The 26,137-nt window shown below is 41.9% G+C and overlaps 1 protein-coding gene across 7 annotated transcripts in view; it reads left to right on the top strand.

Moving 5' to 3' along the window:
- Window positions 1–26,137, top strand: part of DCUN1D4 (defective in cullin neddylation 1 domain containing 4) — a 73,601-nt gene that overhangs the window by 43,162 nt on the left and 4,302 nt on the right. For 4 of the 7 annotated variants that reach the window (XM_077815653.1, XM_077815652.1, XM_077815650.1 and 1 more), the window contains 6 exons: window positions 9,856–9,947; window positions 15,501–15,571; window positions 20,518–20,609; window positions 23,320–23,428; window positions 25,593–25,697; window positions 26,017–26,122. In XM_077815653.1, coding sequence (XP_077671779.1) covers window positions 9,856–9,947; window positions 15,501–15,571; window positions 20,518–20,609; window positions 23,320–23,428; window positions 25,593–25,697; window positions 26,017–26,122 — 575 coding nt within the window. The remainder of the gene's footprint in view (window positions 1–9,855; window positions 9,948–15,500; window positions 15,572–20,517; window positions 20,610–23,319; window positions 23,429–25,592; window positions 25,698–26,016; window positions 26,123–26,137) is intronic. The other 3 variants (XM_077815651.1, XM_077815655.1, XM_077815654.1) reach the window with 3 other exon arrangements.

Here is a 26,137-nt window from a genome sequence, read left to right as displayed (position 1 = left end):
TTAGAGGTAAGTGGGAGCACGACAGGAAAAGTTTGGGCACCACTGCTATAGCGTGACTCTGCAGAAGCAATATTTTTGTAGCACTACAGTTAAGTCACCTTACTTTCTTCAGATGTGCGTCTATGGATTGTACTGCAAGTTGTGTGCAAGTGGATATTTTTGACTAACTGTGTCTATCAAAATTACACGTGCATCCTGGGCCGCCTCATGCTCCCATATGAGGGCAGAAAGGGTTCCATGGCTGTAACCCTCACTCAGTTCCTTCTTGCTGCAAGTAGCAGTGAGACGGAACCTGGCAAGTATTCATGCCATTAGTTTTTAGCTCAGGCTACATGTTTTTGAAATCTTCAGAACCATTTCTTATCTCCTGTTTGGACCGCTGTGAACTGATCACCAGTCACCTGTACAGGGCTTTTCAAATGGCAGATTCAAAACCTGCCGTTTTCAAGCCCTGTCATCCTGTGATGGGCAAAGCCCCATGAAGGATGGGCAGAGTACAGGTGTCTCTTGTGCCTGGGGGAAGCATTCCAAGATGAGTCTTGGAATGCTTTATTCCTCATGTGGACTTGCAAGTAATAAGATGCAAAGCTGAAACTCTACCTTTTGGAACAATCCATGAAGGTCTCATGAGAGTCAGAGGAAACAAAGTCCAGAATCCTATTAATGGACAAACCAACATCATCTCGTGTCCCACTGAGCAGACAGGCAACACCTAAGGTTTCTGTGAAGATGGTGCTGAGGAAAGACCCAGCACCAGCATTGACTCTGGCACCAGCATGTTAGGTGTCTAAGGCAAGCTCTGAAAGGGGTGGCACCGAGCACTGAGGAAGAAGATCAAGAAGGAGCTCCATGTCCTCCCACAGGAAGAGACATACTGAAAAGTCTCTGGAGAAAAGTCCTCCAAGCCCACCCCGCCCCCGCCCAGTGTTGAGGGATGGAGAGAGAGAGGGGACAGATTGTGATGCAGCAGACTCTACCAGCACTTTCCTGGCACCACCAGTGCTCCCCTCAGTATCGTTCATGAGGATGAGGGTCAGGCAGGACGGTCATCAAGACATCTTCTGGCACTAGTACAGACTCTGATATGGAATGCACTTTGTATATTGGTGCTCCCCCTGTAGGGGGTCTACTCATCACTGTCACAGGGGTGTACATATTCCCTGTCACTTAGCAGAGAATCTTCCCCTCTGAGGTCTGATCAGCACCACCAAGATACCTATGGGCTTCTGCTTAATGGCCCCATCCATCCCTGGCCCATCTACACTGGCATTGGTCCAGCCAGCAATCTGCAAGTTATCTGTACTCACGTTATGTCACCATGGCCCTATGGGGAGTACTGAGGCCTTCTTTCACATGTATTGAAGAGCTGGTCTCAAGCAGTGGGGAAGAAAAAGGTCTCCTTCCCCAGTGGCATCTGTGGCCAGACCCAGGATCCCATAATATCAAGAGGTGTTGGATCCAGGGGCTGAGCAACATCAGTCTTGCCTCCAAAGGATCTCTTCTTGTCATCCCAGATGAAGTGTCTTCTGGAATGGTACTGACACTCGCACTGGATGACTCAAAAGCGTTCAGGAGCTCCTTATGAAGATTGCCGAGATTGAGACTTGGGTCATTTCAGGTAAGTCCCACAAGCTGTTCGACCTCCTGTCAGTTTCTGGTTGAGCCAGGATCTCCCTCCCCATTAATGAGGGACTACTAGACTAGAGCTAAAGCCCTGTGGCAGATGCCAGCCATTATAAACGCCAATGATTAAACAAGTTGAATAGGGCTACCACCATAGTTCCGTCTAAGGTACATGCCTGGGTGGCTGCGCACAAGAGACTGAAGGGCCATGCACTTAATTAGTGGTGTCGTACAGGCATTCCTCCACTAATTAGGTTCCTCCTGGACCCTGGAGAGGACATGGAAGGTTAGGTGGTGGGGGAATAGGGGGTGAGGAGTTTGGGGCATCTCGACTCCCAGCTGGGCTTTGGTGGCCAGGAGAGCAGAGTCAGACTTTCTCAGCAGCCCCAGCTGGGCTGCAGCTGCTGGGGAGAAACAGTACTTTCTCCCAGCCGCAGGCTGGGCTGTGGGGAGCAGGCTGCACGGGGATAGATGGGGAGTGTAGCGAGACGATGCTCACTGGTGCAGCGCTTCCTGCTGGTTGTCTCAGGAATTAGCTCTTCCAGCTTGGAGCGCCCTCTGCAGGGCGGTGTCTCGCCTGCCACTAGGACCCGTGTCCCTGCCGGACACCGATGCCCCTTTACCTTGGGGTGCTACCCCCTGGCAGTACCTCCACACTCTGGGTCTCCCCTCCACAGGGAACCCCCAACCCTCTATCCCCTCCTTGCCTCAGTGGCTACTGCCAGTCACTCTCTAGCCTCCACTCACTGGAGCAGACTGCAGTCTGTAAACCACTCATCATCGGCAAGGGGGTTGGACCAGCTGCCTCTGCCTATTCCCAGGCTACACCTCTGTAGCCCCAGTACCTTTCCTGGCCTTTAGCAAGGCTTGCAGCCTGGGGGTTTTCCTAGGCTAGAACTCCATAGCTCCTCTGGCCTTCCCCCAACCCTACCCTATTCCAGGCACCCTTTTCTCCCAGGCAGCTAATCCTTCTCTCTCAGAAGCTAGAGAGAGAGTCTGCTTGAGCTCCTGGCTCACAGCCCTTTTATAGGGCCTGCTGTGGCCTGATTGGGGCATGGCCCCAGCTGTGGCTGCCTCCCCGATCAGCCTAGCCTTTTCTATCAGCCCCAGCACTCTCCAAGCTCTGGCTTTAACCCTTTCTGAGCTGGAGTGGGGTGACTACCCCGCTACAGGGAGAATAGAGGGTGGAGAATTTGGGGTGTCCCCTCCCAGCCCCAGCTGGGCTGCAGCTGCCAGGGAGAGACAGGACTTTTTCCCAGCCCCAGGCTGGGCTGGCAGGAGCAGGCTGCATGAGGTGGTGGTGGAGGGGCTGGGGGGTCGGGGGGGAAAGCAGGCTGCATGGGGGGCAGGGTGCCAAGATTTCAAGCGGATTGCTGACATTTTGGGGATGTGGCTACATGGGAGGTGAGGTGCTGGGGAAACTCCATTGTCTGATTAATGCATCAGAGCACAGTCAGTCCAAGCACATCTTTCCTTTTCTTGTTGTTACTATGAGACTGGGGTGAGGACGGAAATGTATTAATTACCAACTAATTATTGATATAATTGCAAGTTCTGAAATATGCCAGGAATAATGTGGCTTCACCCCTGCTATTTTCCACTGTTAGAATTATAGAGCAAACACAAAACAGTGAATCCTCTGCAGTTCCAGACCAAAATATTTTTCACCTAGTATCAGCAGGGAGAGATGAAGAGCTTACTTTTGGCCATGTTGAGTTTCAGTTGACAGCTGGTGGACATCTGCTGTGAGATGTTAGAAAGACTGGGCTAAGATTTAGTTTGATTGGAGGGAGACAGATCCCCTTGGGCTTGAGTAGTTGTGGCGACAGCTCCCAGCGCTCTAAAAAACCCACTTTCACAAGGGGAGTAGCTAGCAGCGCTGGGAGCACTGTCTATACTGGCATGTTACAGCGCTGAAATTCGCTGCGCTCAGGGGGTATTTTTTCACACTCTTGAGCAAGAAAGTTGCAGTGCTGTAAAGTGCCAGTGTAGACAAGCCCTTAGATACTGATCCTGCAAACAATTATGAATGTGGAGAGCTCCCATGTATAGGCATTCACAGGATTGGGGCTTTAGTGAATGAATACTGGAGCAAAAACATGCGGAAAGGCCTAGCTCATGACATTTGTATGGTTACATTTCAAACAGAGTTTACATAGGTGTTAATGGCTTAAGGTAAAAAAGAAAAACATTCTTTTAACAACAGTTCTTTTGGAGTGTTGTAAATATCTGAAAACTGATCTTAATGATTTTTTTAAGAATATCCTGTGTTACTAATTAATACACAGTAAATTGTTAAAACTGGAAGAACTTTACTATGAATGCTGTTTATTAGTTTGGCCTTTCAGTTAGAGTTGGATTTCAGATAGGTGATTTCCATTAAGTTTTAGAATTTGTTTGGGGAGAGGTATTGGAAACCATGAAGGCCAGATCTTTGCTATCTAGTATAGTTCTGGCTCTTCAGAGTACTCCCTTTGACTCATAAGTAGCAAGCACTAGGTGTGGTGCTAGGTGTTTTGTAGGATGAAGACCTTATTTGCAAGATCTTTGAAGCAGGGATCTGTCTGTGAACTCTGAAGCCACGTGTTAATGTGCTCCATGGCTTCTACTCTTGAGTTTTTGAGTTGGTCTCACACACACACACAAAATGTGAAACCATGAGAACTTTGCCTGTTTCTACAGGGCTCTGTTGCACTTGCACAGCGTGGGTCGTAAACACTACTTTAAAATACCCATAACCAACCACTTGATGTTTTACTTCCCTTCATAGTTTCAATGTTGTCACTTGTTTGTTTGTGGTTTTGCTTGCTGTCTGTGTCGCTTTATTACTTATTTTTACTGTTCTATGTATGTGCAGTATTAATCAAATTAAGAGTATAAGAGTATAAGCCTAAGTGAATGCCTTTTACTCTCCTTTCCAGTATCAAAAAATATTGTATTAATATTTGTGATGAGAGCATGACTGTTTCTAGTTGACTCATATATTTGTTTAGCATCTTAAAGCTGAGCTATGTGTGCAGATAATATGCATGCAAGAGGGATAGTTTTGTGTACTACAAAAGTCCATAGCATGCTAGTGTTTTGGTAGATGCTTCATTTTTTGAGAGCAGCTTTCCCTGAAGATTTAGTGGTCTATGGTAGGAGTAGGTTATTAAATTGGGCTCTGGTGCATATTTTTTATCATCATCATCACTCCCATAACCACATTGGTCATTGGGACACCATCATTGATGAGCAATCAACCAATTGTCTCCACCCCTGATGATTGCGTGTCAGTGCTTGAGTCTCCGTGAAGTCCATTCCTGTCTACTCCTTTATGTTGTCAATCCATCTTTTCTTCTGTCTACCTCTTCTTCTCTTCCCCTGTACTGTCACCATATGATGAGCATATTTTTTATGCTTTACGTAATACCCATGCCTTTGTTTTATTTATATAGCTGTTTTCAGTATGCCACATTTTGGTGTGTTTACTATCTTGAGTTGTTAGAAAGGATGATAAAATACATGTACTCAAAGGGCAGTGTTAATTTTATTTTTATTTGATTTCATATTAAATAAACATCTTAAGCAGTACACCTTGTTAATTATTCTTTGTTTTAATATTCTTGCTTCTTCTTCCATACCTATGAACTGTTTAAAAATATATATTATATCTGTTTTTTGTTTGTGGTGGACATCTGCACATTACCTCAATATTAGTGCTGCACATAACAAAATCCATTCCTCATGTGGATGGAAAAAATTAGCAGGAACGTTGGATACCACTTCCCCATATGGGGTTTGAGTACTTAACACTCACCGCAACCTAGGCGCTTTAGTTGTATCAGCCATACAAGAAAATTTGAGATTGAACAAAAGTACCCAGAAGGACAAAGACCCCAAATGCCTCAGCCTGTTTGGGAGGAAATTGTATTCCTTAGCTTTGCTACAAATAATGGTGGGTAATTGCCAGGCACTGCTGGCCAAATATGACAGGTTGACACTCTTCTTTGCAAAGCTGCTCCATGACAGCAGAGAGTAGCTTAAGGCTATAATTAAGACATTTTAGACAGATCTATGGCCACCACAGTAACCATGCACAATGCATTGTGACTTCAAGTTTTGGACATCCTGAGAGCGGTGTAGGTCATGATTGAGGACTCAGAGCTGTTTAGGGAGAAGACAGTGGTATGCACATGCTGAAGGACTCCAGAGATACTCTAGGGTATCTACATGCTCTAGGGACTTACACACCTTCTCTGTAATTCAAACAGTATCATCCACAGCTACAGCCCAGACACAGTGCACGCTGTCTTACCACCACTGTGATGGAATATCATGACAAAAAGAGCCCAAGATATGAGATTGCCAGTGTTTCTCTTCCTCGGCAATGACACTGCATCTTCAACACATCAACAGATTTGATGAGGTGGTTGAGAGCTGCAGCAGACTCAATCCAGAGAGCACACCCTTCAGAAGCCCCTTCACTCCTTTATGCCGAGCACGAGTTGTCATGATATCAGACAGACAGGTGTTTAGGCCTGGTCTGCACGCAAAGGTTTGCCAGCATAGATGTGTTGGCTAGGCGTGTGGAGAAAAAATCACACCCCTTCTGGCATAGCTATGTCAGCTAAATCTGTGGTGTAGCTGCAACTATGCTAACAGGAGAATGCTTCTGTCGGTTTAGCTAATGTCATTAAGGGATGTGGTGTAGCTATGCCAGCAGAATTTCTCCTTCTGCTGGTTTATGCAGCATCTACAGTAGGGGGACTCTGCAAGCATAGCTATACTGGCCAGTGCTCTGTAGCAGTGGTTCTCAACCTTATTTACCTTCATGGGTTGCATATGCAGCTCTCTGTGTGTTATGTGGGCCTCATCTACACAATATATATATTACCTGTATGGCCCTGAGGATATCACATGGGCTGCAGCTGTGTGCTGATTGGGCTGCAAATGGCCCGTGGGCCGCAGATTGAGAACCACTGCCCAAAGCTCTAGGACCAAGCTGCCTTACCCAGTCTTTTACAGAGAAAAGGTGGTGATGAAGCTAAATACCAGTCATCCCAAAGATGGTTTTGGAAATCTACATGAACCAATCCATCACCATACCTGTCTTCTCTCTTGGCGTTGAATGCAGCTTTGTGAAGAAGAAGCTGCATACTTTCAACGTCTCCAGAGTCTTGCTCTATTACCTCAACAGGACTGCCTTTCTGTCCCTGCCTCCTTGTGGCCATATTTAACGCCTTGAAAGGCCAAGCTATCTTTTTGCAGAGAATCTCGAAGTGGATCATACTGCATCATTGGCTGGTGAGTCTCTTCCTCCAAATCTCAAGGCACATTCCACCAGGGCACAGGCAGCACTGTCGGCCTGCTTCAGAAATGTCCCAGACTCTGAGATCTGCAAGGCAGCTATATGGAGTCACCTCCTGACTTTTGTTAAATGTTATGCACTTGACATGGCAGCTAGGTCAGATTGCAAGTTTGGGAGAGCAATCCTTCTGTGTGTTTTATATAGTTGGAACTCCTGACTTCCACCGTCTAGGGAGGATACTGATTGCCAGTTACCTACAGTGGGATTCATATTGACACAGGCTGAAAGGTAGAGTGGTTGCTTACCTTACAGTAACGGTAGTTCTTTGAGATGTTGTACTCGTGGATCCCATGACCTGCCCTCCATCCCCACTTTTCGGAGTCCTCAGCAACACAGGCTTTGAATTGCAAGGAAACTGTGGGAGCATGGTGTTCCCTCCATTCCTCCCCCCATTTTGCCCTTGTGTGGGAGCATGAGGAGGCATAGGGTGCATGTGTTTCCCTAACGGACACTTTTAATCAAACAAAAAAAGTACTTGCACCTACAGTGGGATACACACTGACAACAACATCTCCCAAACTCCTCATCATCTCCCTCCCATAAAAACCCTAGTTACCCTAGTGTAACTAACTGTTCTATTTTAGCACTTGTGATGGCTTTCCTGTGTTACCAGTAATAGAAATTCATGATACTCTTGTTTTGCTGCTGAACAAATACAGTAAAGGTAGAGACACTTCAAATGTTTCTATATTTCTCTACTCAAAGGCCTCAGCCCTCTTCTAGAGAGTTTCTGTTTAGGAGGCAACAAAGTTAGTTATGTCCTTGGCTGTGGGCTTTCTGCAGAAATTGCCATTATTGTAGGTATTGTTACAAGGGCAGTTCAGGAACTTAACTGAGACCACCAGCTCTGTTAGGAGTGCTAGTGATAATGTAGGATTCAGGCCTGTATATTCACATGAGATAAAATTTTGGGTCTTGTTTGCCTGTTTGATTTTTGATACACCTATATCCTTACTAATATGTGTGAACAAAGACACTGTGTGTTGCTTCTGCCTAAGCCAGGTGGGTTTGTTACTATAATGGAAACAGATAAGAACAGTTAAAGTGTTATTGTGGATGGTGGGAGTGTATTAGGTGAGCATACACAGGAAGGCTGGCTTGCTGGCTCCTCTCTCAAGCCAAGGTCAAGCCACCAGTTAAGAGGGGCAAGGAGGCTTGGTGGGGAGGCATAAGACACACTAAGAGCCAAAGAAAAGCCTGGCTTGGCCAGTACACAACCTCACTCCATATCCTTCCCATGGGATACAAAAGAGGTGGGATGAAGACCCCAGACTCGTGATCCTCCAAAATGGAACATGACCATAAGTTGTAAGAGGTGGGACCAGGGGTGTGCATTGCAGGTATATATGCGGCTGCTAAGGAGGAGGAGGGGGGAATAGGAAACAGGGACACAGGCAAAGGCTCTGCGGTGTCAGAGCTGGGAACAGGGACATGGGTAAAAGCTCTGTGGCATCAGAGCTGGGAATGGAACATTGGGAAACAGACTCTGCCAGTGTGTAGAGCTATGGGTATGCTTGCTTGAAACTAACCCCAATAAATATTGTGTTGCTTGCAATTCGGACTTCTGGTTTTCTGCTTTCTGTCTGTGTGACAAGAACCAGGGGTGGGCATAGGCTCCGTTTCCTTCAGGCCCAGGAGGTGCTGAACCCCCATCTCTGCCCCAGGTCCCGCCTCTACCCGCCCTCTTTCCCCCAAGCCTCCACCCACATCTTCCTGCCCTTGCTCTGCCCCAGGCACCATTCCACCCCTTCTCCCATCTCCCTGCCCCATCTCTTCCTGCCCAGTTCCCCCTCACTCCTGAGCGTGCCCCATCACCGCTCCTCCCCCCCTTCCTCCCAGAACCTCCTTCATGCCCCACTAATTGCGGGAGAGGTAAGCGTTGGGAGAGAGGGGGAGGAGTTGATCTGTGGGGGCTGCCGGCGGGCAGAGCTGGCTGCCAGTGGGTTCTAAAGCACCCACTAATTTCTGTTGGTGGGTGCTCCAGCCCTGGAGCTCCCATGGAGTCGGCGTCTGTGGGTGTGAAGGGAAAGTCCTCTAACAAACTCTCATATCATTTGGTCACCCTGCAGGTTTTTTGGTGATCACTGTCAGCCTGAGCTGGATTTTAAACCAATGATCTGTAGATGAAGGTCTGAAGAACTCATTACAGTTCCTTGAGCCATCTAGTCAATGTTGCTGAAAAAGTTCCAAACTTTGAAAAAGCGAGCTTTATTTATACATTCAGTATTTCTAATATTTAGTTTTATGGTACTTATTCTGTTAAGCAGTTGTGTAAATAAGTGGATATATGAGGGCAAGATGTTGAGTAAAATGCTAAAGATTAAGTAGGGCTTCTGATTTTAACTGGTAAACACCAATAAAACACCGCTGATGCTGGAAAAGAAAAGAAAACAAACTGGTGTTTATGCAGTAAACCTGGAAATGGTTACTTGTATTTAAGGACTTGTCTACATGGATCAGTAAGGCACACTGTGGGCGTGTGATTTCTAAAGCGCACTCATATGTTGCACATTAACTGGTCTGTGTAGCCCCTGCTGATGTGCATTAAAACTTCCCTAGTGTGCTGGTTGAAACAGTATTATGTTAGTGTGCTAAATAACATTACCGGGAGATTACTCATGACAGTATATACTATTATAATGAGTAATGTGTATAATATACATTACTCATTTCAGTATATACAAATTTTTGGACAGCTACATAAAGCTCAAAAATAGACTCCCCCCAAATGAAATTAATAAACCCTAAAAAACAGAAGCCCTAAGTTTAAACTATCCATATTAGGAAAATGATATTGCCATTTGTATTGGCTAACTGTATCTTGACTACAAAGCTGTTTTTTAAAATGTAAATTACTTATTAATTATGTTCTCCATTTTTAGCATGTATAGAAAATATGATTCAACTAGAATAAAGACAGAGGAAGAAGTCTTTTCAAGTAAAAGATGCTTAGAATGGTTCTATGAGTATGCAGGTAAGCTGATATGTACCAATGCCTAACCCTGACAATTGTCTAAACTTGTATTGAAATTTAAAGACATTATTAAATGAGATTTTTCCTAGAAATTTCAATCTAATACAGAGATTTCTTGGTAAAGCAAAGAGTTTTAAAAATAATCCTTGAATAAAAAAGACTCCTGTTTATAGACAGATACCAAAGAACTCAAGATGTGCCAGTGTCTGAAAGAATAATTACCACACTGAAGACAATATTTTCCCCAAACAAGAAACGTTTCAAATGCAGATAATGTATCACTATTTTGGTTTTAAGTTACACAGAATTAAAAATAAATTAGTAACTGTACATTAAACAAAATCAAGCTTTAATTGTGGTTTATTGCTAAATTCTATACCAGAATTTATTGCTAATATCTGTACATTAAATTATGTTTCCAACTGAAGTTTGTTTAACTCATTGATTTAGAGTTCTGGCCCCTTACAATTGAGAAGTGTAGATATCTGGTGACATGGGCCCCATTTTAAAAGGGTTAGGAGGTTAGCCATATTTAGTTTTCACTTCTAAATCTGGTTCCAGTTCTAAGCAGAAAATGGAACTGATTCCTGAGATCTCATTTCCCCAAGGAGTCTTTCCTTAGAATTATTGTTCATCATTAAGCACGAGGGTATATTTTTGTCTCGTTCTCACTATTGTATATTGAACAGGACTTGACTTGGCAATTTCTTCTAGGACCACCTATTATGATATACTTCATCTTCTGACAACATACAGGCAGTGACCTGCTAATTTTGTAGAATAGTACACAAAACTCTCCTAAAGGAAGCTATTTGCAAAGGGAGAAAATAATTCTATAGTACAGTACTGTAAAGAACACTGAAGGGGAAACTGAATAGCTGGTAGATAGAGAAATGGGGACCTTGGGTAGTTTCTCTGAAAGCATACCTAGAACTTTAGGGAGTAAATGACGTAGTCTTCTTTTTGCAGCGGCTGGTTTGGATGCATGATATTAAATGCTCTCATCTCCATTCCTTTTTGGCATCTGTACAGCTAATAAATTATCACTTAATTTTTGGTGGTGATGCTATTAAAGCAAAACATGATTTATATGAACCAAACTAGTCTGAGGTCTTTGTGTCTGGCAGGTTCGGAGAAGAGAGACAGACAAGGGATAGAGAGAGAGAAAAAGGCGGGCACCCTATTGCCAGATTCTGTGCCTTTCTTGATGGCTGTGTGGATTTTCTATTCTTGTTCTGACTACTGGAATAACTCATTCTTGGCAAGAGTTCAGTAGAAAGAAGGATGAGTGGATAGCAGTGTGTGAAACTACTTTGGTTTTCCAGTTGCTGCATCTGCAAAGGTGCTAAGAAGAAGGCAGAGAGGAGTGGGTATAGTTTTGTTCATAGTGGTGTGATAACACTCCGAGATAACAAATTTTCAAATGAGGCTCTTGTATGTTTACTTCATAGGTTTTTCTCTTTTACACAAACCCACTGTTGATACTGCCCTTTTCCTAATGTGACTTTCCCTTATAAAATCGCAGAAATCTTTTTTAACCGTTGTATATTTTGCAGTGGCTGAATCTGGGGGCGGAGGGGATAATGGGAAGATAGGAAAATAAAGATGGGAAATGTGTATAATTAAATACATTTAATTATACACAAGGCTGAATATTTAAGACTGATATAAGATTGACTATAACACAATAGTGAAGGGTCAACTGCTGTTCTCATTATAAAATCTTGGTTTTTTCAAGGCTGTTTGACTATTATTTGTATATACCTCTAGCAGTTTTCATACAGTGTATTGCAGAGATTGTGAAGTAGGAGTCTTGATTTGATTGTTGCTCTTCTTGCTGTTATATTTTCTGAAGCCTTTTTACATAGCAATTACTTTGCAGAGTTTTGCGGGCAGGGGGTTGTGTATGTGAAGTCTCCATTATGTGGTGTGATATGGTGTTGTTGCATTGTGAATAAAAATGGCATGATAATCTTATTTCAGATTTTTTTTTAATGACTCAAAGAAGATAGTTACAGTTAATATAAACAAGTAAATTGTGCATTCGGTTCCGGAGGTGTCAATCCCATACTAGTATAATATATATTTGTTAGTCAGCTATATTCTCTCCCTTTAAAAAAAACTTATTGTATTCTAATACAACTAAAGATTTCTTGTCTGTTTACTATTAAGATAACTTTAAAACAAATTTCTTTCCTGGCTTGAGCCTTTAGTAAGTTCCAATAACCACTGTGTTCAGTTCACCCAGTATAGCAGCACTTCGGTACTGAGCCAGTTTCAGAAGTCTTTGTCCTGCAGTACCTTCCTTATTGATGGAATGGATAAGACAGAGTTGGTCTGGGCAAAAATCACATTGGGAAAGAAAACTACTAGAGCCTCCCCTGTGATAGTGCTTAGGGTGTGCTATAGACTGCCGGGATCTAATTTGGATATGGATAGAGCCCTCTTTAATGTTTTTAATGAAGTAAATACTAATGGGAATTGTGTGATCACAGGAGACTTTAACTTCCTAGATATAGACTGGAGGACAAGTGCTAGTAATAATAATAGGGCTCAGATTTTCCTAAATGTAATAGCTGATGGATTCCTTCACCAAGTAGTTGCTGAACCAACAAGAGGGGATGCCATTTTAGATTTGGTTTTGGTGAGCAGTGAGACACTCATAGAAGAAATGGTTGTAGGGGATAATCTTGGTTCAAGTGATCATGAGCTAATTCAGTTCAAACTGAACGGAAGGATAAACAAAAATAAATCTGCGACTAGGGTTTTTGATTTCAAAAGGGCTGACTTTCAAAAATTAAGGAAATTAATTAGGGAAGTGGATTGGACTGAAGAATTTATGGATCTAAAGGCAGAGGAGGCCTGGGATTACTTCAAGTCAAAGCTGCAGAAGCTATCAGAAGCCTGCATCCCAAGAAAGGGGAAAAAATTCAAAGGCAGGAGTTGTAGACCAAGCTGGATGAGCAAGCGTCTCAGAGAGGTGATTAAGAAAAAGCAGAAAGCATACAGGGTGTGGAAGATGGGAGGGATTAGCAAGGAAAGTTACCTTACTGAAGTCAGAACATGTAGGGATAAAGTGAGAAAGGCTAAAGGTCAAGTAGAGTTTGACCTTGCAAAGGGAATTAAAACCAATAGTAAAAGGTTCTATAGCCATATAAATGAGAAGAAAACAAAGAAAAAGAAGTGGGACCGCTAAACACTGAGGATGGAGTGGAGGTTAAGGATAATCTAGGCATGGCCCAATATCTAAACAAATACTTTGCCTCAGTCTTTAATGAGGCTAATGAGGAGCTTAGGGATAATGGTAGGATATGGAGGTAGATATTACCATATCTGAGGTAGAAGTGAAACTTGAACAGCTTAATGGGACTAAATCGGGGGGGCCCAGATAATCTTCATCCAAGAATATTAAAGGAATTGGCACATGAAATTGCAAGCCCATTAGCAAGAATTTTTAATGAATCTGTAAACTCAGGGGTTGTACCAAGTGACTCGAGAATTGCTAACATAGTTCCTATTTTTAAGAAAGGGAAAAAAAGTGATCCGGGTAACTACAGGCCTGTTAGTTTGACATCTGTAGTATGCAAGGTCTTGGAAAAAATTTTGAAGGAGAAAGTAGTTAAGGACATTGAGGTCACTGGTAAATGGGACAAAATACAACATGGTTTTACAAAAGGTAGACCATGCCAAACCAACCTGATCTCCTTCTTTGAGAGGGTAACAGATATTTTAGACAAAGGAAATGCAGTGGATCTAATTTACCTAGATTTCAGTAAGGCATTTGATACGGTGCCACATGGGGAATTATTAGCTAAATTGGAAAAGATGGGGATCACTATGAAAAATGAAAGGTAGATAAGGAATTGGTTAAAGGGGAGACTACAGCGGGTCATACTAAAAGGTGAACTGTCAGGCTGGAGGGAGGTTACCAGTGGAGTTCGTCAGGGATCGGTTTTGGGACCAATCTTATTTAATCTTTTTATTACTGACCTCGGCACAACAAGTGGGAGTGTGCTAATAAAGTTTGCGGATGATACAAAGCTGGGAGGTATTGCCAATTTAGAGAAAGACCGGGATATCATACAGGAGGATCTGGATGACCTTGTAAATTGGAGTAATAGTAATAGTGAGAAGTGTAAGGTCATGCATTTAGGGATTAATAACAAGAATTTTAGTTATAAGCTGGGGATGCATCAATTAGAAGTAACGGAGGAGGAGAAGGACCTTGGAGTATTGGTTGACCACAGGATGACTATGAGCTGCTAATGTGATATAGCCATGAAATAAGCTAATGCAGTCTTCCGATGCATCAGGTGAGGTATTTCTGGTAGGGATAAGGATTAGTACTGTTATACAAGGCAGTGGTGAGACCTCATCTGGAATACTGTGTGCAGGTCTGGTCTCCCATGTTTAAGAAGGATGAATTCAAACTGCAGCAGGTACAGAGAAGGGCTACTAGGATGATCGGAGGAATGGAAAACCTGTCTTATGAAAGGAGACTCAAGGAGCTTGGCTTGTTTAGCCTAACCAAAAGAAGGCTGAGGGGAGAAATGATCGCTCTCTATAAATATATTTATCAGAGGGATAAATACCAGAGAGGGAGAAGAATTATTTAAGCTCAGTACCAGTGTGGACACAAGAACAAATGTATATAAACTGGCCATCGGGAAGTTTAGACTTGAAATTAGACGAAGGTTTCTAACCATCAGAGGAGTGAAGTTCTGGAACAGCCTTCCTAGGGAAGCAGTGGGGGCAAAAGACCTATCTGGCTTCAAGATTAAACTCGATAAGTTTATGGAGGAGATGGTATGATGGGATAACATGATTTTGGCAATTAATTGATCTTTAAATATTCATGGTAAATAGGCCCAATGGCCTGTGATGGGATGTTCAATGGGGTGGGATCTGAGTTACTACAGAGAATTCTTTCCTGGGTATCTGGCTGATGAATCTTGCCCACATGCTCAGGGTTCAGTTGATCTCCATAATTGGGGTCAGGAAGGAATTTTTCTCCAGGGCAGATTGACAGAGGCCCTGGGGGTTTTTCACCTTCTTCTGTAGCATGGGACATGGGTCACTTGTTGGAGGATTCTCTGCACCTTGAAGTCTTTAAACCATGATTTGAGGACTTCAGTAGCTCAGACATAGGTGAGAGGTTTATTGCAGGAGTGGGTGGCTGAAATTCTGTGGCCTGCATTGTGCAGGATGTCAGGCTAGATGATCATAATGGTCCCTTCTGACCTTAATATCTATGAATCTATTCACTTTTCACAGTTGCTGTAATTACTGGGTACCGTGGTACAAGTTAAAAAAGAAATGAAGGATAGTGCTCATATTTTCTTTCTCTCTTCTTATGCCTTACCAGAGGTGTAAACTTTTATCATAGTTTAATATCTTCTTGTAAAGGGTAAATATTTGTATGTATCAAAAAGAAAACTGAATCCTACGGAAGTTCAACTTACGTTGCATGAATACTTCTCTTTTACAGCAGTGATGTGCTTGCAGTGAATTTTAATTTAAACAACAATATTGTGAAATGTCATTTGATTGCAGGAACTGATGATGTTGTAGGTCCTGAAGGCATGGAGAAATTTTGTGAAGATATCGGAGTTGAACCAGAAAATGTAAGTTTATGATTTTCCCAAAATATCCTTAAGCCACCAAAGTGAACACGAACCTGGCTTGTATCTCTTAGTCTTTTATCATCCAATTTTGAAAAATTTTGAAATGAAAAATTGAAGAAACCGTTGTTAAATGGAGAAGCAAAAACCAGGCAGGTTTATTTTGTTGCTTTGGCACACCTTAAAATCACTTGCCTTCACTGAAAACAGGTAAATTAAACTCTGAAAGCCCAAACCTTCCAAAAAGTTAGTGTTTATTTTAATTGAAACAATCCTAGAGTTTTAATTTAGAAATGAAGTGGGTATGCACATTATTGGGCTCATATGTTTGTTTCATATTTCTGAGGGGGAAAATATTGTCCTGTTTGAAAATTTGCTAATCTCATCCACCTGATTTTGAAACACAAGAGATACAGAAAACATGTGTCTCTTACAGTCAGGAATGTCTTGTGAATTAGAAAAGACCTTTTAAAATTCATACATAATACACCTGTCATGTACAAGAAAACAGGAAAGGCTGGTTTCTTGACTTGTCTTTCGTGGGATTTTTAAAGTATTAAATCTGGCTAGATAAAATTATAATTTTGTACTAAGAGATTTGTGTGAAATACAAGACACAACTCAATTTTGTAGTGTAGTGTTAGACTGCCAAATTAAGTGTAAAAATGTAATAAGAAAAGCCAACAAGGAGTTTGAAGAACAGCTCGCCAAAAACTCAAAAGGTAATAACAAAATGCTTTCTAAGTACATCAGAAACAGGAAGCCTGCTAAACAGCCAGTGAGGCCCCTGGATGATTGAGATACAAAAGGAGCACTTAAAGATGATAAAGTCATTGTGGAGAAACTAAATGAATTCTTTGCTTCAATCTTCACGGCTGAGGATGTTAGGGAGATTCCCAAACCTGAGCTGTCTTTTGTAGGTGACAAATGTGAGGAATTGTCACAGTTTGAAGTATCACTAGAGGAGGTTTTGGAATTAATTGAGAAACTTAACAGTATCAAGTCACTGGGAGCAGATGGCATTCACCCAAGAGTTCTGAAAGAACTAAAATGTGAAATTGCGGAACTGTTAATTACGGTTTGTAACCTGTCCTTTAAATCAGCTTCTGTACCCAATGACTGGAAGATAGCTAATGTAACACCAATATTTAAAAAGGGCTCTAGAGGCGATCCCGGCAATTACACACCAGTAAGTCTAACGTCAGTACCAGGCAAATTAGTTGAAACAATAGTAAAGAATAGAATTGTCAGACAAATAGAACAACATAAATTGTTGGGCGAAAGTCAACATGGTTTCTGTAAAGGGAAATCATGTCTTACTAATCTACTAGAGTTCTTTGAAGGGGTCAACAGACATGTGGACAAGGGGGATCCGGTGGACATTGTGTACTTAGATTTCCAGAAAGCCTTTGACAAGGTCCCTCATCAAAGGCTCTTATATAAATTAAGTTGTCATGGGATAAGAGGGAAGATCATTTCATGGATTGAGAACTGGTTAAAAGACAGAGAACAAAGGGTAGGAATAAATGGTAAATTTTCAGAATGGAGAGGGGTCACTAGTGGTGTTCCCCAAAGGTCACTCCTAGGACCTATCCTGTTCAGCTTATTAATAAATGATCTGGAGAAAGGGGTAAACAGTGAGGTGGCAAAGTTTGCAGATGATACTAAACTGCTCAAGATAGTTAAGACCAAAGCAGACTATGAAGAACTTCAAAAAGATCTCACAAAACTAAGTGATTGGGCAACAAAATGGCAAATGAAATTTAATGTGGATAAATGTAAAGGCATGCACATTGGAAAAAATAATCCCAACTATACATACAATATGATGGGGGCTAATTTAGCTGCAGCTAATCAGGAAAAAGATCTTGGAGTCATCGTGGATAGTTCTCTGAAGACGTCCACGCAGTGTGCAGCGGCAGTCAAAAAAGCAAACAGGATGTTAGGAATCATTAAAAAAGGGACAGAGAATAAGATGGAGAGTATCTTACTGCCCTTATATAAATCCATGGTATGCCCACATCTTGAATACTGCGTACAGATGTGGTCTCATCTCAAAAAAGATATACTGGCATTAGAAAAGGGCAACTAAAATGTTTAGGCGTTTGGAATGGGTCCCATATGAGGAGAAATTAAAGAAGCTAGGACTTCTCATCTTGGAAAAGAGGAGACTAAGGGGGGATATGATAGAGGTATGTAAAATCATGAGTGGTGTGGAGAAAGTGAATTAGGAAAGGTTATTTACTTGTTCCCATAATATAAGAACTAGGGTCCACCAAATGAAATTAATGGCAGCAGATTTAAAATAAATAAAAGGAAGTTCTTCTTCACACAGCGCACAGTCAACCTGTGTAACTCTTTGCCTGAGGATGTTGTGAAGGCTAAGACTAAAACAGGGTTTAAAAGAGAACTGGATAAATTCATGGAGGTTAAGTCCATTAATGGCTATTAGCCAGGATGGGTAAGGAATGGTGTCCCTAGCCTCTGTTTGTCAGAGGGTGGAGCTGGATGGCAGGAGAGAGATCACTTGATCATTACCTGTAAGGTTCACTCCCTCTGGGGCACCTGGCATTGGCCAATGTTGGTAGACAGAATACTGGGCTGGATGGACCTTTGATCTGACCGAGTATGGCCATTCTTATGTTCTTAATAACTCACTAAACCCTTGTGGTTCATGGTAAGACTCAACTTTTGAGCTCTTGGGAAAATTATTATTGTAATTATAATTAGCAACAGAGTTTTTAACTGCATTAATAGCTGCAAGATAAGTGATTGACTAGGTTGCAGGCTTTAATGGCTGATCTTGCTTTCACTCTGTTTCCCAGGGACAGTTGTCCTGCACTTTATCCCAAATGTATCTCAAAAGTGGTGTCTGAGTTCCTGAATTAAATCTCCTGGTATTTTTTCCCCCAAACCTTCTTTCTCACCTGGGGAAATCTAAGCTTCATACCAGAGATCTCAAAAAGGTCTTGAGTTTTTGTTTGGATAGGACTAAGCTATTTAGAATTAGTCTATGTTTTTTGGATCTTTTGACATTTATTCTAGAGAGTTTCATTTTCACTCAGCATCTATGGGTATGCCTACGCTTCAGGATGGAAGGTCTCAATTTCAGCTCAAAGAGACATACCTGTGTTAGTTCTGATAGAGCTTGTGTACTAAAATTAGAATGTAGCTGGGTCCTGCAGGCGGCAGGAGGGGCTAAATACCTTAGCTCAAAGGGCAGGCATATCCTAAACAGATTAGACTGTGTACTCAGATTTGTTATATGCTACTTAGGGTGACCGTACCTGAAGTTCTTAGTGCTAAGGCAGCAGCAGCTGCAGCCTTGAAATATTTCCATTTTGAAAATCTGTAGGACTGCAAGCTGGCTTTTCATTTAGACATTTACTTGACACTTCTCTCTAGATTTGATTTCTAGATTTCATGCAGGTTGTAGAAGAACAATTCTGCAATCTTTGTTTAATTAGAATTTACCAGCCCATGTTCCTGTGGACTGTGCTGCATGTTATACTCCCCCAAGTGGGAGTAAGCAGTGACCACCTTAAAGAAAAATAGTAGATTAGCAGTAACTATGGTTTTTGAGGATGTTGGCTCTGCATAGTTGTGCTACCAGCACACTGTCCCCTGTTCCTCAGAGCTCTTCCCCCATGGGACCCTCAGATTAAGTGGAAGGAATTGAGGCAGTTGGGGCCACATGGCCCTTTTCTAGCCTTTAGCTCCAAATGTTTCATGTGTGAGGCCATTGGTTTGAGCCAACAGCTGTAGTGTTTAATAAGCTTTCTGAAGTTTTGCAACACTTGGGAGACACAATCCACAAGTGAGATATACAGAGGCAGTGCTCTCTTGAAGAACCATAGTAACTGACAAACTTTATATTCACAGGAGAGCCTTTATGCTGTAATAAATCCTACCTACAGCTAGGTAAAGGAGGGTTTCAATCACCTTAAATTACTTTAAAGTTGGAGTCAAGAGTTGGACCACTCTTTATGTAAATAGTCATTGCTGTTTGTATTACAGCAGAATTTTAGGATATGTCTGCACTACGATAAAAGACCTGTGACACTGCCTCGGCTGGCCCAGATCAGCTGGCTCGGGATGCCGGGCTATAAAGTTGCAGTATAGACTTTGTGGATCGGGCTGGAGACCGGGCTCTGATACCTCACTAGATGGGAGGATCATAGAGCCTGGGCTGCCTAAGCCTGAACATTTACACTGCAGTTTTATAGCCCCGCAGCCCAAGCCAGCTGACCTGGGCTCTGAGACTCAGCACTTCTTGTTTTTTATAGCAGTGTTGTCGTACCCTTTAGGGCCCAGTCATGCTACATGCTGTTCAGGCAGTTCCTGCTCCAAAGTTTAAAGATATAGTTCAGTGGTCCTCAACCTTTCTGTGGAAATAGCACATTCCTATTCCCAAAAGACTGTGGTGGGCGCCAAACACCCCGCTGCCGAAATGCCACCAAGAAGCTGCAGCAGAAAGAAACTTCGCCGCCAAAATGCCGCTGAGAAACGGCAACGCTTCTCGGCGGCATTTCGTCGGGCGGTTTTCCTGTGGCCGCACTTGGCGGTAGCATTTTGGCGGCACGGTGTCCTGTGGGCAAGAACAGCTGCCCCAGTGGGTGCCATTGCGCCCGTGGGCACTGTGTTGGGCACCCTGATGTAGTTTGATGGGCTTTATACATAGACTTAACAAATTGAAAGGTAGGATAGAAAGAGTAATTTAATACAGAAGTGTTTCTGAATAAATGAGCAGTGTACTCAATTTGTAGAAATTAAAAAAACATTATTTTAATTTTTCAGTAGTAGGAGTTTCAACATCCTGCCTGTTTCACTCATATTTGAATGGTTCTTCCTCTAAACTGAATAAAAAGATTTGGCAAGCGGTCTAGTTAATAACTGTTCAAGAAATCTGTTGTCCCCCTTCGTCTTAATATTGTCTCCTTTTTAAATAGGTAGTTATGCTTGTTCTAGCTTGGAAATTGGATGCACAAAACATGGGTTATTTCACATTGCAAGAATGGTTAAAAGGAATGACATCGCTGCAGTAAGTGCCTTTTAAAAGGTTATAAGTCCTAATTTGCTGTGGTAAATGTAATAATGTCAAATAATTTTTTGTCCAAAAAGACGTATTGGATTAGTGCAGAAAGTCAAAGACTCTGCTCTGGAGAACTAGACATAAATGTTTATTCTCGACTGTCTACAGCAAGTATGGCTCAACTGCAGACATCTTTAAACCAATGTGTTCTTGCAGTTATGCTGTGCATACTTTGCTGACTAAATACTCATGGCTTAAAATGTCTGCACATTGGGCAAAATGCTCATGTGAAGAAGGGGGGTTAATATGCTCCAGACTGAAGGAACAAGTCATCTGTAATCAGGTGCTCTTTTGCCTCACCCCACTCCAAATCAGACTTCAAACTTTTCAAGTCTTAACCAAAATCACCTCTCCTTGAAGTTGCTTTATTCATACAACGCTGTATCTCAAACATAGTGACTGTTCTGGATTCTAGTCTGTTCGCACAAATTATTCCCACATGCAGTTTAATTGCAAGGATTCTCAATCACTCCTTGGCATTCTTGGTTCCTTACAATACCTACTTCCAAACGCACTTCTGTAGGAAACCCTCCAGCCAAGCTTCCTCCCCAGGCTTTTTTCCTCTTGGGGCTCCTCTTGGCAAGTCTGGTCTATCCCACACCCCAGATATGTCTCTGTCATTTTAGAGTAGACCAGTCTGTTCAAGCCCCAAAGTTTCAGAATCAATGTGGATGTGTTAGGCCACATTGCCAGGCTGTTATAGCATGCAGGGTTTAACACATCAGTAGCAATAGGCTTCTTCAGTCTCATGAGACCATGCATATGTGCCCCAGAGAGGTAAAGAATTTACTCAATTGGTTTTATGGCAGCAGTGGCTGAAGAGACCCACTCGAGAGAGACAATCACTGATGCATCTGTCACATTTAAAGGTGATATTTTGATCCTTTGGGCTCTGCCTTCTGCGAGCTCTTTTCTCCTTTGCTAAGCCGGACTGCTTCATCTCGTAACTGTGAGACCTTTGTTAAGATCTTGTTTCCAAAAGCTGCAGTCCTTAGTGTGATCTTCCCAGTTATCCACATCAGTGTCCATTTCTTTGAGGTCTTGCTTGCACACATCCTTGAAACACAATTGTGGGCGTCCTTTGGGTCTTTTTCCAGATGCCAGTTCGCCTTAGAGGATGACGTTTGGGATGTGCTCATCATTCATTTAGCACACATGCCCAAGCCAGTGGAGGTGTCTGTATGTGAGGAGTGTTTGCATGCTGGGTATGCTGGTTTGTTTGAGTACCTCAGTGTTGGTGACTCTGTCCCTCCAGGAGATTCCAAAGATTCAATGAAGGCAATTCACATGAAAACTTTTGAGCCTCTTTTCCTGATGAGAATGTAAGGTCCATGCCTCACTCCCATACAATAGTGTGCTGATAACACATGCGCAATACACACAGATATGTCTCTGTCTTTGTGTGTTCTGTCAGTTTACTGTCTTGCTCAAGTCTAGATGTTGTTGTGGTGGCTTTTCCAATGCGGATGATGTTGAGTTCCATTTCAAGTGAACTGTTGACTGCAATAGTGGACCCCAGGTACGTGAACTTGTTCATCGCTTCAAGTTCATAGTTGTTGATCTTGATGGAGGGTGCTTCTTCAACTCCTTGGCACATTATGTTATTCTTTTTAGGCTTACGGTAAGCCCAAAGTCTTGGCAGCTTTGGAAAAACTGTTCATGAGGTTTTGGAGATAGGCTTCTGGGTGGGTGGTCATTGCTGCATCGTCAGCGAAGAGGAGGTGTTGGATGAGGACCTCCAGAGTCTTGGTTTTTGATCTGAGTCTTTCAAGATTAAACAGCTTTCCATCAGATCTTGTGTGCAAGTAGATTCCCTCAGTTGGGAAGCCCAAAGCTTGTTTCAGTAGCAAGGAGAAGATGATTCCCAAACAGAGTTTGGGCAAATACACAACCTTGCTTGACCCCACTATGAATTTGGAAAGTCTCGGAGAATAAGCCATCGTATTGGACTGTGCCATACATGTTTTCATGGAAGAAGTGAATCATGGTTAAGAGCTTGGAGGTGGGGACATCCAACCTTTTCTAGAAGCACAAATAGTCTGCTTCTACTGACAAAGTCAAAAGCCTTTGTGAGATCGATGAAGGCTTTGTAAAGGGGCCTTTTTTTCCCTCTGCATTTCTCTTGTAGTTGTTTCAGTGAGAAGATCATATCAATAATAGACTTTTCGGCTCTCAAGCCACACTGTGTTTCAGGATAGATTTTGTCTATAAATAACTGTCAAATAACTGTAATGTTGTGATAGTAGTCAAAGCCTTATAAGGAGAGGAAAATTGCAGTGGTGTAACTTAAATCAGTTTTTATATTGGTGCAAATCCTGTGTAGATGCTTTTACTTCAATTTGAGTGGCTTACTTAGGTTTAACTTAAACCTGCTCCCAATCAAATTAAACTTAAAAAAACTCCTACTCTTAAACCAAAATAAGAGTGTCCATACAGGGGTTTGCACCAGTTTAAATAAATCAGTTTCCATTCACACCTTAGGTTAAACTCGTGCAATGTTCTTGTGTAGATAAGCCCACTGATGTGTATTTAACTTTCATGGAGGATTCATATAGAGGTGGGGGAATGAAAACAAAGCTAAGTATATTTGGGATATCTTTTTCTAAAAGTTCAGATGAAAATCTAGTGTTGGATTATAAATAGCTTCTCTTTTTTGTAGATGTGATGCAACAGAGAAACTGAGAAATTCCTTGGATTACTTGAGATCCTTATTAAATGAGCCTACAAATTTTAAGCTAATTTATAGATATGCATTTGATTTTGCACGGGTGAGTAGTCCAGGACTCAGTCTGACTTTTATTATTGTTGCTTTCTGTGGGTTCACTTTCACATACAACAGCTACAAGTTTGGGACTAGTTGTTCTCAGGATGCCAGTTAAGATTGCTTCCAACGCACACAAATGTTCACTCTTTAAAATTGATTTTGTGTGTTTCCAGATACTGTGTATGCCAAATATCAACATTTCAGAGGGGGAAAAAAGGGGGGAGGAAGGATAGTCCAGTGGCTAGTGTTCATTTTGGATGCAGTAGATCACAGGTTCAATCCCCTGCTTCACTAAAGACTTCCTGTATGATCTTGGACAAGTCAGTTGGGCCCTGATTCTATGCCTATTGAAGTAAATGGCAGTTTCCATTGACTTCAATCACACAGGATCAGTGTCTTGGTCTCTATGCCTTAGTTCCCCATCTGTAAAATAGGAATAGTACAGTAGAACCCCATTTAACTGAGCCTCTATTATCTGGCTTTCCATATTAATCGAACCACCAGCTGCCTGGGGCTGACAGTGGGTCTCAGGCTATCAGCTTAGATTTCACCAACCAGTTATCAGGTGAACTCCTCAGACACTATAACAGCCTTAACAAGGAGTCTCAGACAGTCCCTTTGGGAACTCTGATCTAGCTCAACATCTAGGGGGGCATACCTTTGTGATAGATGATCCCTTACACCAAGAATCACAGCAATATTCAGGTTACTCCCAGTCCCAAAGGACCAGGCACTTACACCAGGTCAATTGCACCTTAGATATCACACCAAAGACAGTGCTTGTAACCAATCCTATAATGACTATATAAAAATTTCTGAAATAGGAAAAGGAAACAAGAGAGTTATTTACAAGTTAAAGCAGGTAAACATATATACACAAATGAGTTACAGTCTTAAGTTTCAAAAAGTAATAGAAGCTTCTATAATAAGCAGGCTCTATATGTCCTTTAGGGCTAACCCAGGCTCAGCAGCTGAGGATCTCTTGCTTATACCTGGAAACACTTGGCCATCCCAGAGTCCAAGCAGCATATAGATAATCAGTTACTTCTTGTTAGGGGTTTTATTCTCTTCTTCTCATATCCTCTGAGCTGCAAACTCAGCTGATGGAAGGAGTCCACTTGCATTACTCATCTTCACAGGGAGGACAGCAGGACAACAAAAGTCTTTTGTCCTCTTGTTGATGGTATGTAGGGAAATTCCAGTTGCAGTGTCCCACAATAGATTGTATGATATTGAGGGAACTTTCCTTCTGGGGAGGTGTAACATCTTCTCTTGAAGATCAGCCCTTCATGCTAATTAATGTCTCTCTCCTGTCTGGTGATTTACAGAGTCACAGGAGCTCACAATGTAACTGTTCAAATTTTGCTTTACAGTATGGGATACAGATGTTATAAGTGAGATTAATGCATGTAGAACTCAGAAGCATCCAATAAAATCTAAACACTAAATACATTCTTAGAATTCTAATACTTGTTTTAATAATACTAAGAAACAGGTGAGCCAGACTTATTCCAGCTACGTATTTGTCTGTGTTCAGTTGAGACATGGGGACCATGAGGAAGTACAGGCGAAGACCAGGTCTTCCAGAAAATGTTGAAAACTTGCAATAATGACCACTCATAGAATTACCCAACTTGTCAACATTATAAATATCAAAATATCAAAGAGAGGTGACCTAAGCAACTGCAATAACAGGAAAGGTGTTAACCTTGTTTGTCACTGAAAGAAGTGTTTCTGCAATATCATCTTAAGCAGTATAAAGGAGGTGAATGAAGCAAAGCTAAGGCAAGAGCAGACTGAATTTCCACCCAGAAGACCATGTGTCGACCAGATTTTCACTCTTTAAGTGGCTGCTGCTTCCAGAAAGTTCTGAAATTGTACCCCAAGAGTGGCTGCTTCATCTACAGTAGGGATCCTTGAACTACAGTTAGTATGAAAAGTAACTGGTCTTTCTATAGCATGGCCAATTGCTGTAAAGAAACATAAAGTTTTCATTGGGAAGTCTTACTTTGTTGTATATGTTAAAACAATACAGCGCTTAATATACAGGTTGCCTGCAATTTAGCAGTAGTTTTCATGATGTGCCAAGAGTGAACAGTGATTTAACTACTGGTGCAAATGAGAAATATTGAGATACCATTTTAACTTTGTTTCTTCCCTTCCAACAGGAAAAGGACCAGCGCAGCCTAGACATAAATACTGCCAAGTGTATGTTAGGACTTCTCTTGGGAAAAACATGGCCTCTTTTTCCAGTATTCCACCAGTTCCTAGAGGTACACAAAAAGTTTCAGTTTGAAACAGATTTATGTTTTACTTGTTTTTTCTCTGAAATATTAATATTTGAATGATGATAGTACTAGTAGACGACTGAATTATGACTCGGTGCTTATTTTCAAAGTTGTCATTTTGTAAATTCATAACACTTAAAATGCAGCGTCCAAGCCCTAAAACTACACTTTCCATTGGTTTAGAGCTTCAGTCATTATCCTTTGTTGCATTTGAGTTCTATTAAAAACCTGCAAATTTGAAGTGATTTTTTTTCACATTGTAAACCCCAACGTTGTTTTAGTAACTTACACTTCTTATTTTAAGCAGCAATCAAAATACAAAGTTATCAACAAGGACCAATGGTGTAATGTGCTAGAATTCAGCAGAACAATTAACCTTGACCTCAGTAATTATGATGAAGATGGAGCATGTAAGTATTTCTTCG

Source organism: Eretmochelys imbricata, chromosome 4, assembly GCF_965152235.1.
Source record: "Eretmochelys imbricata isolate rEreImb1 chromosome 4, rEreImb1.hap1, whole genome shotgun sequence".
NCBI lineage: Eukaryota > Metazoa > Chordata > Testudines > Cheloniidae > Eretmochelys > Eretmochelys imbricata.
The sequence above is the reverse complement of the archived record's forward strand: the minus strand, read 5'-3'. Positions and strand labels throughout refer to the sequence as shown.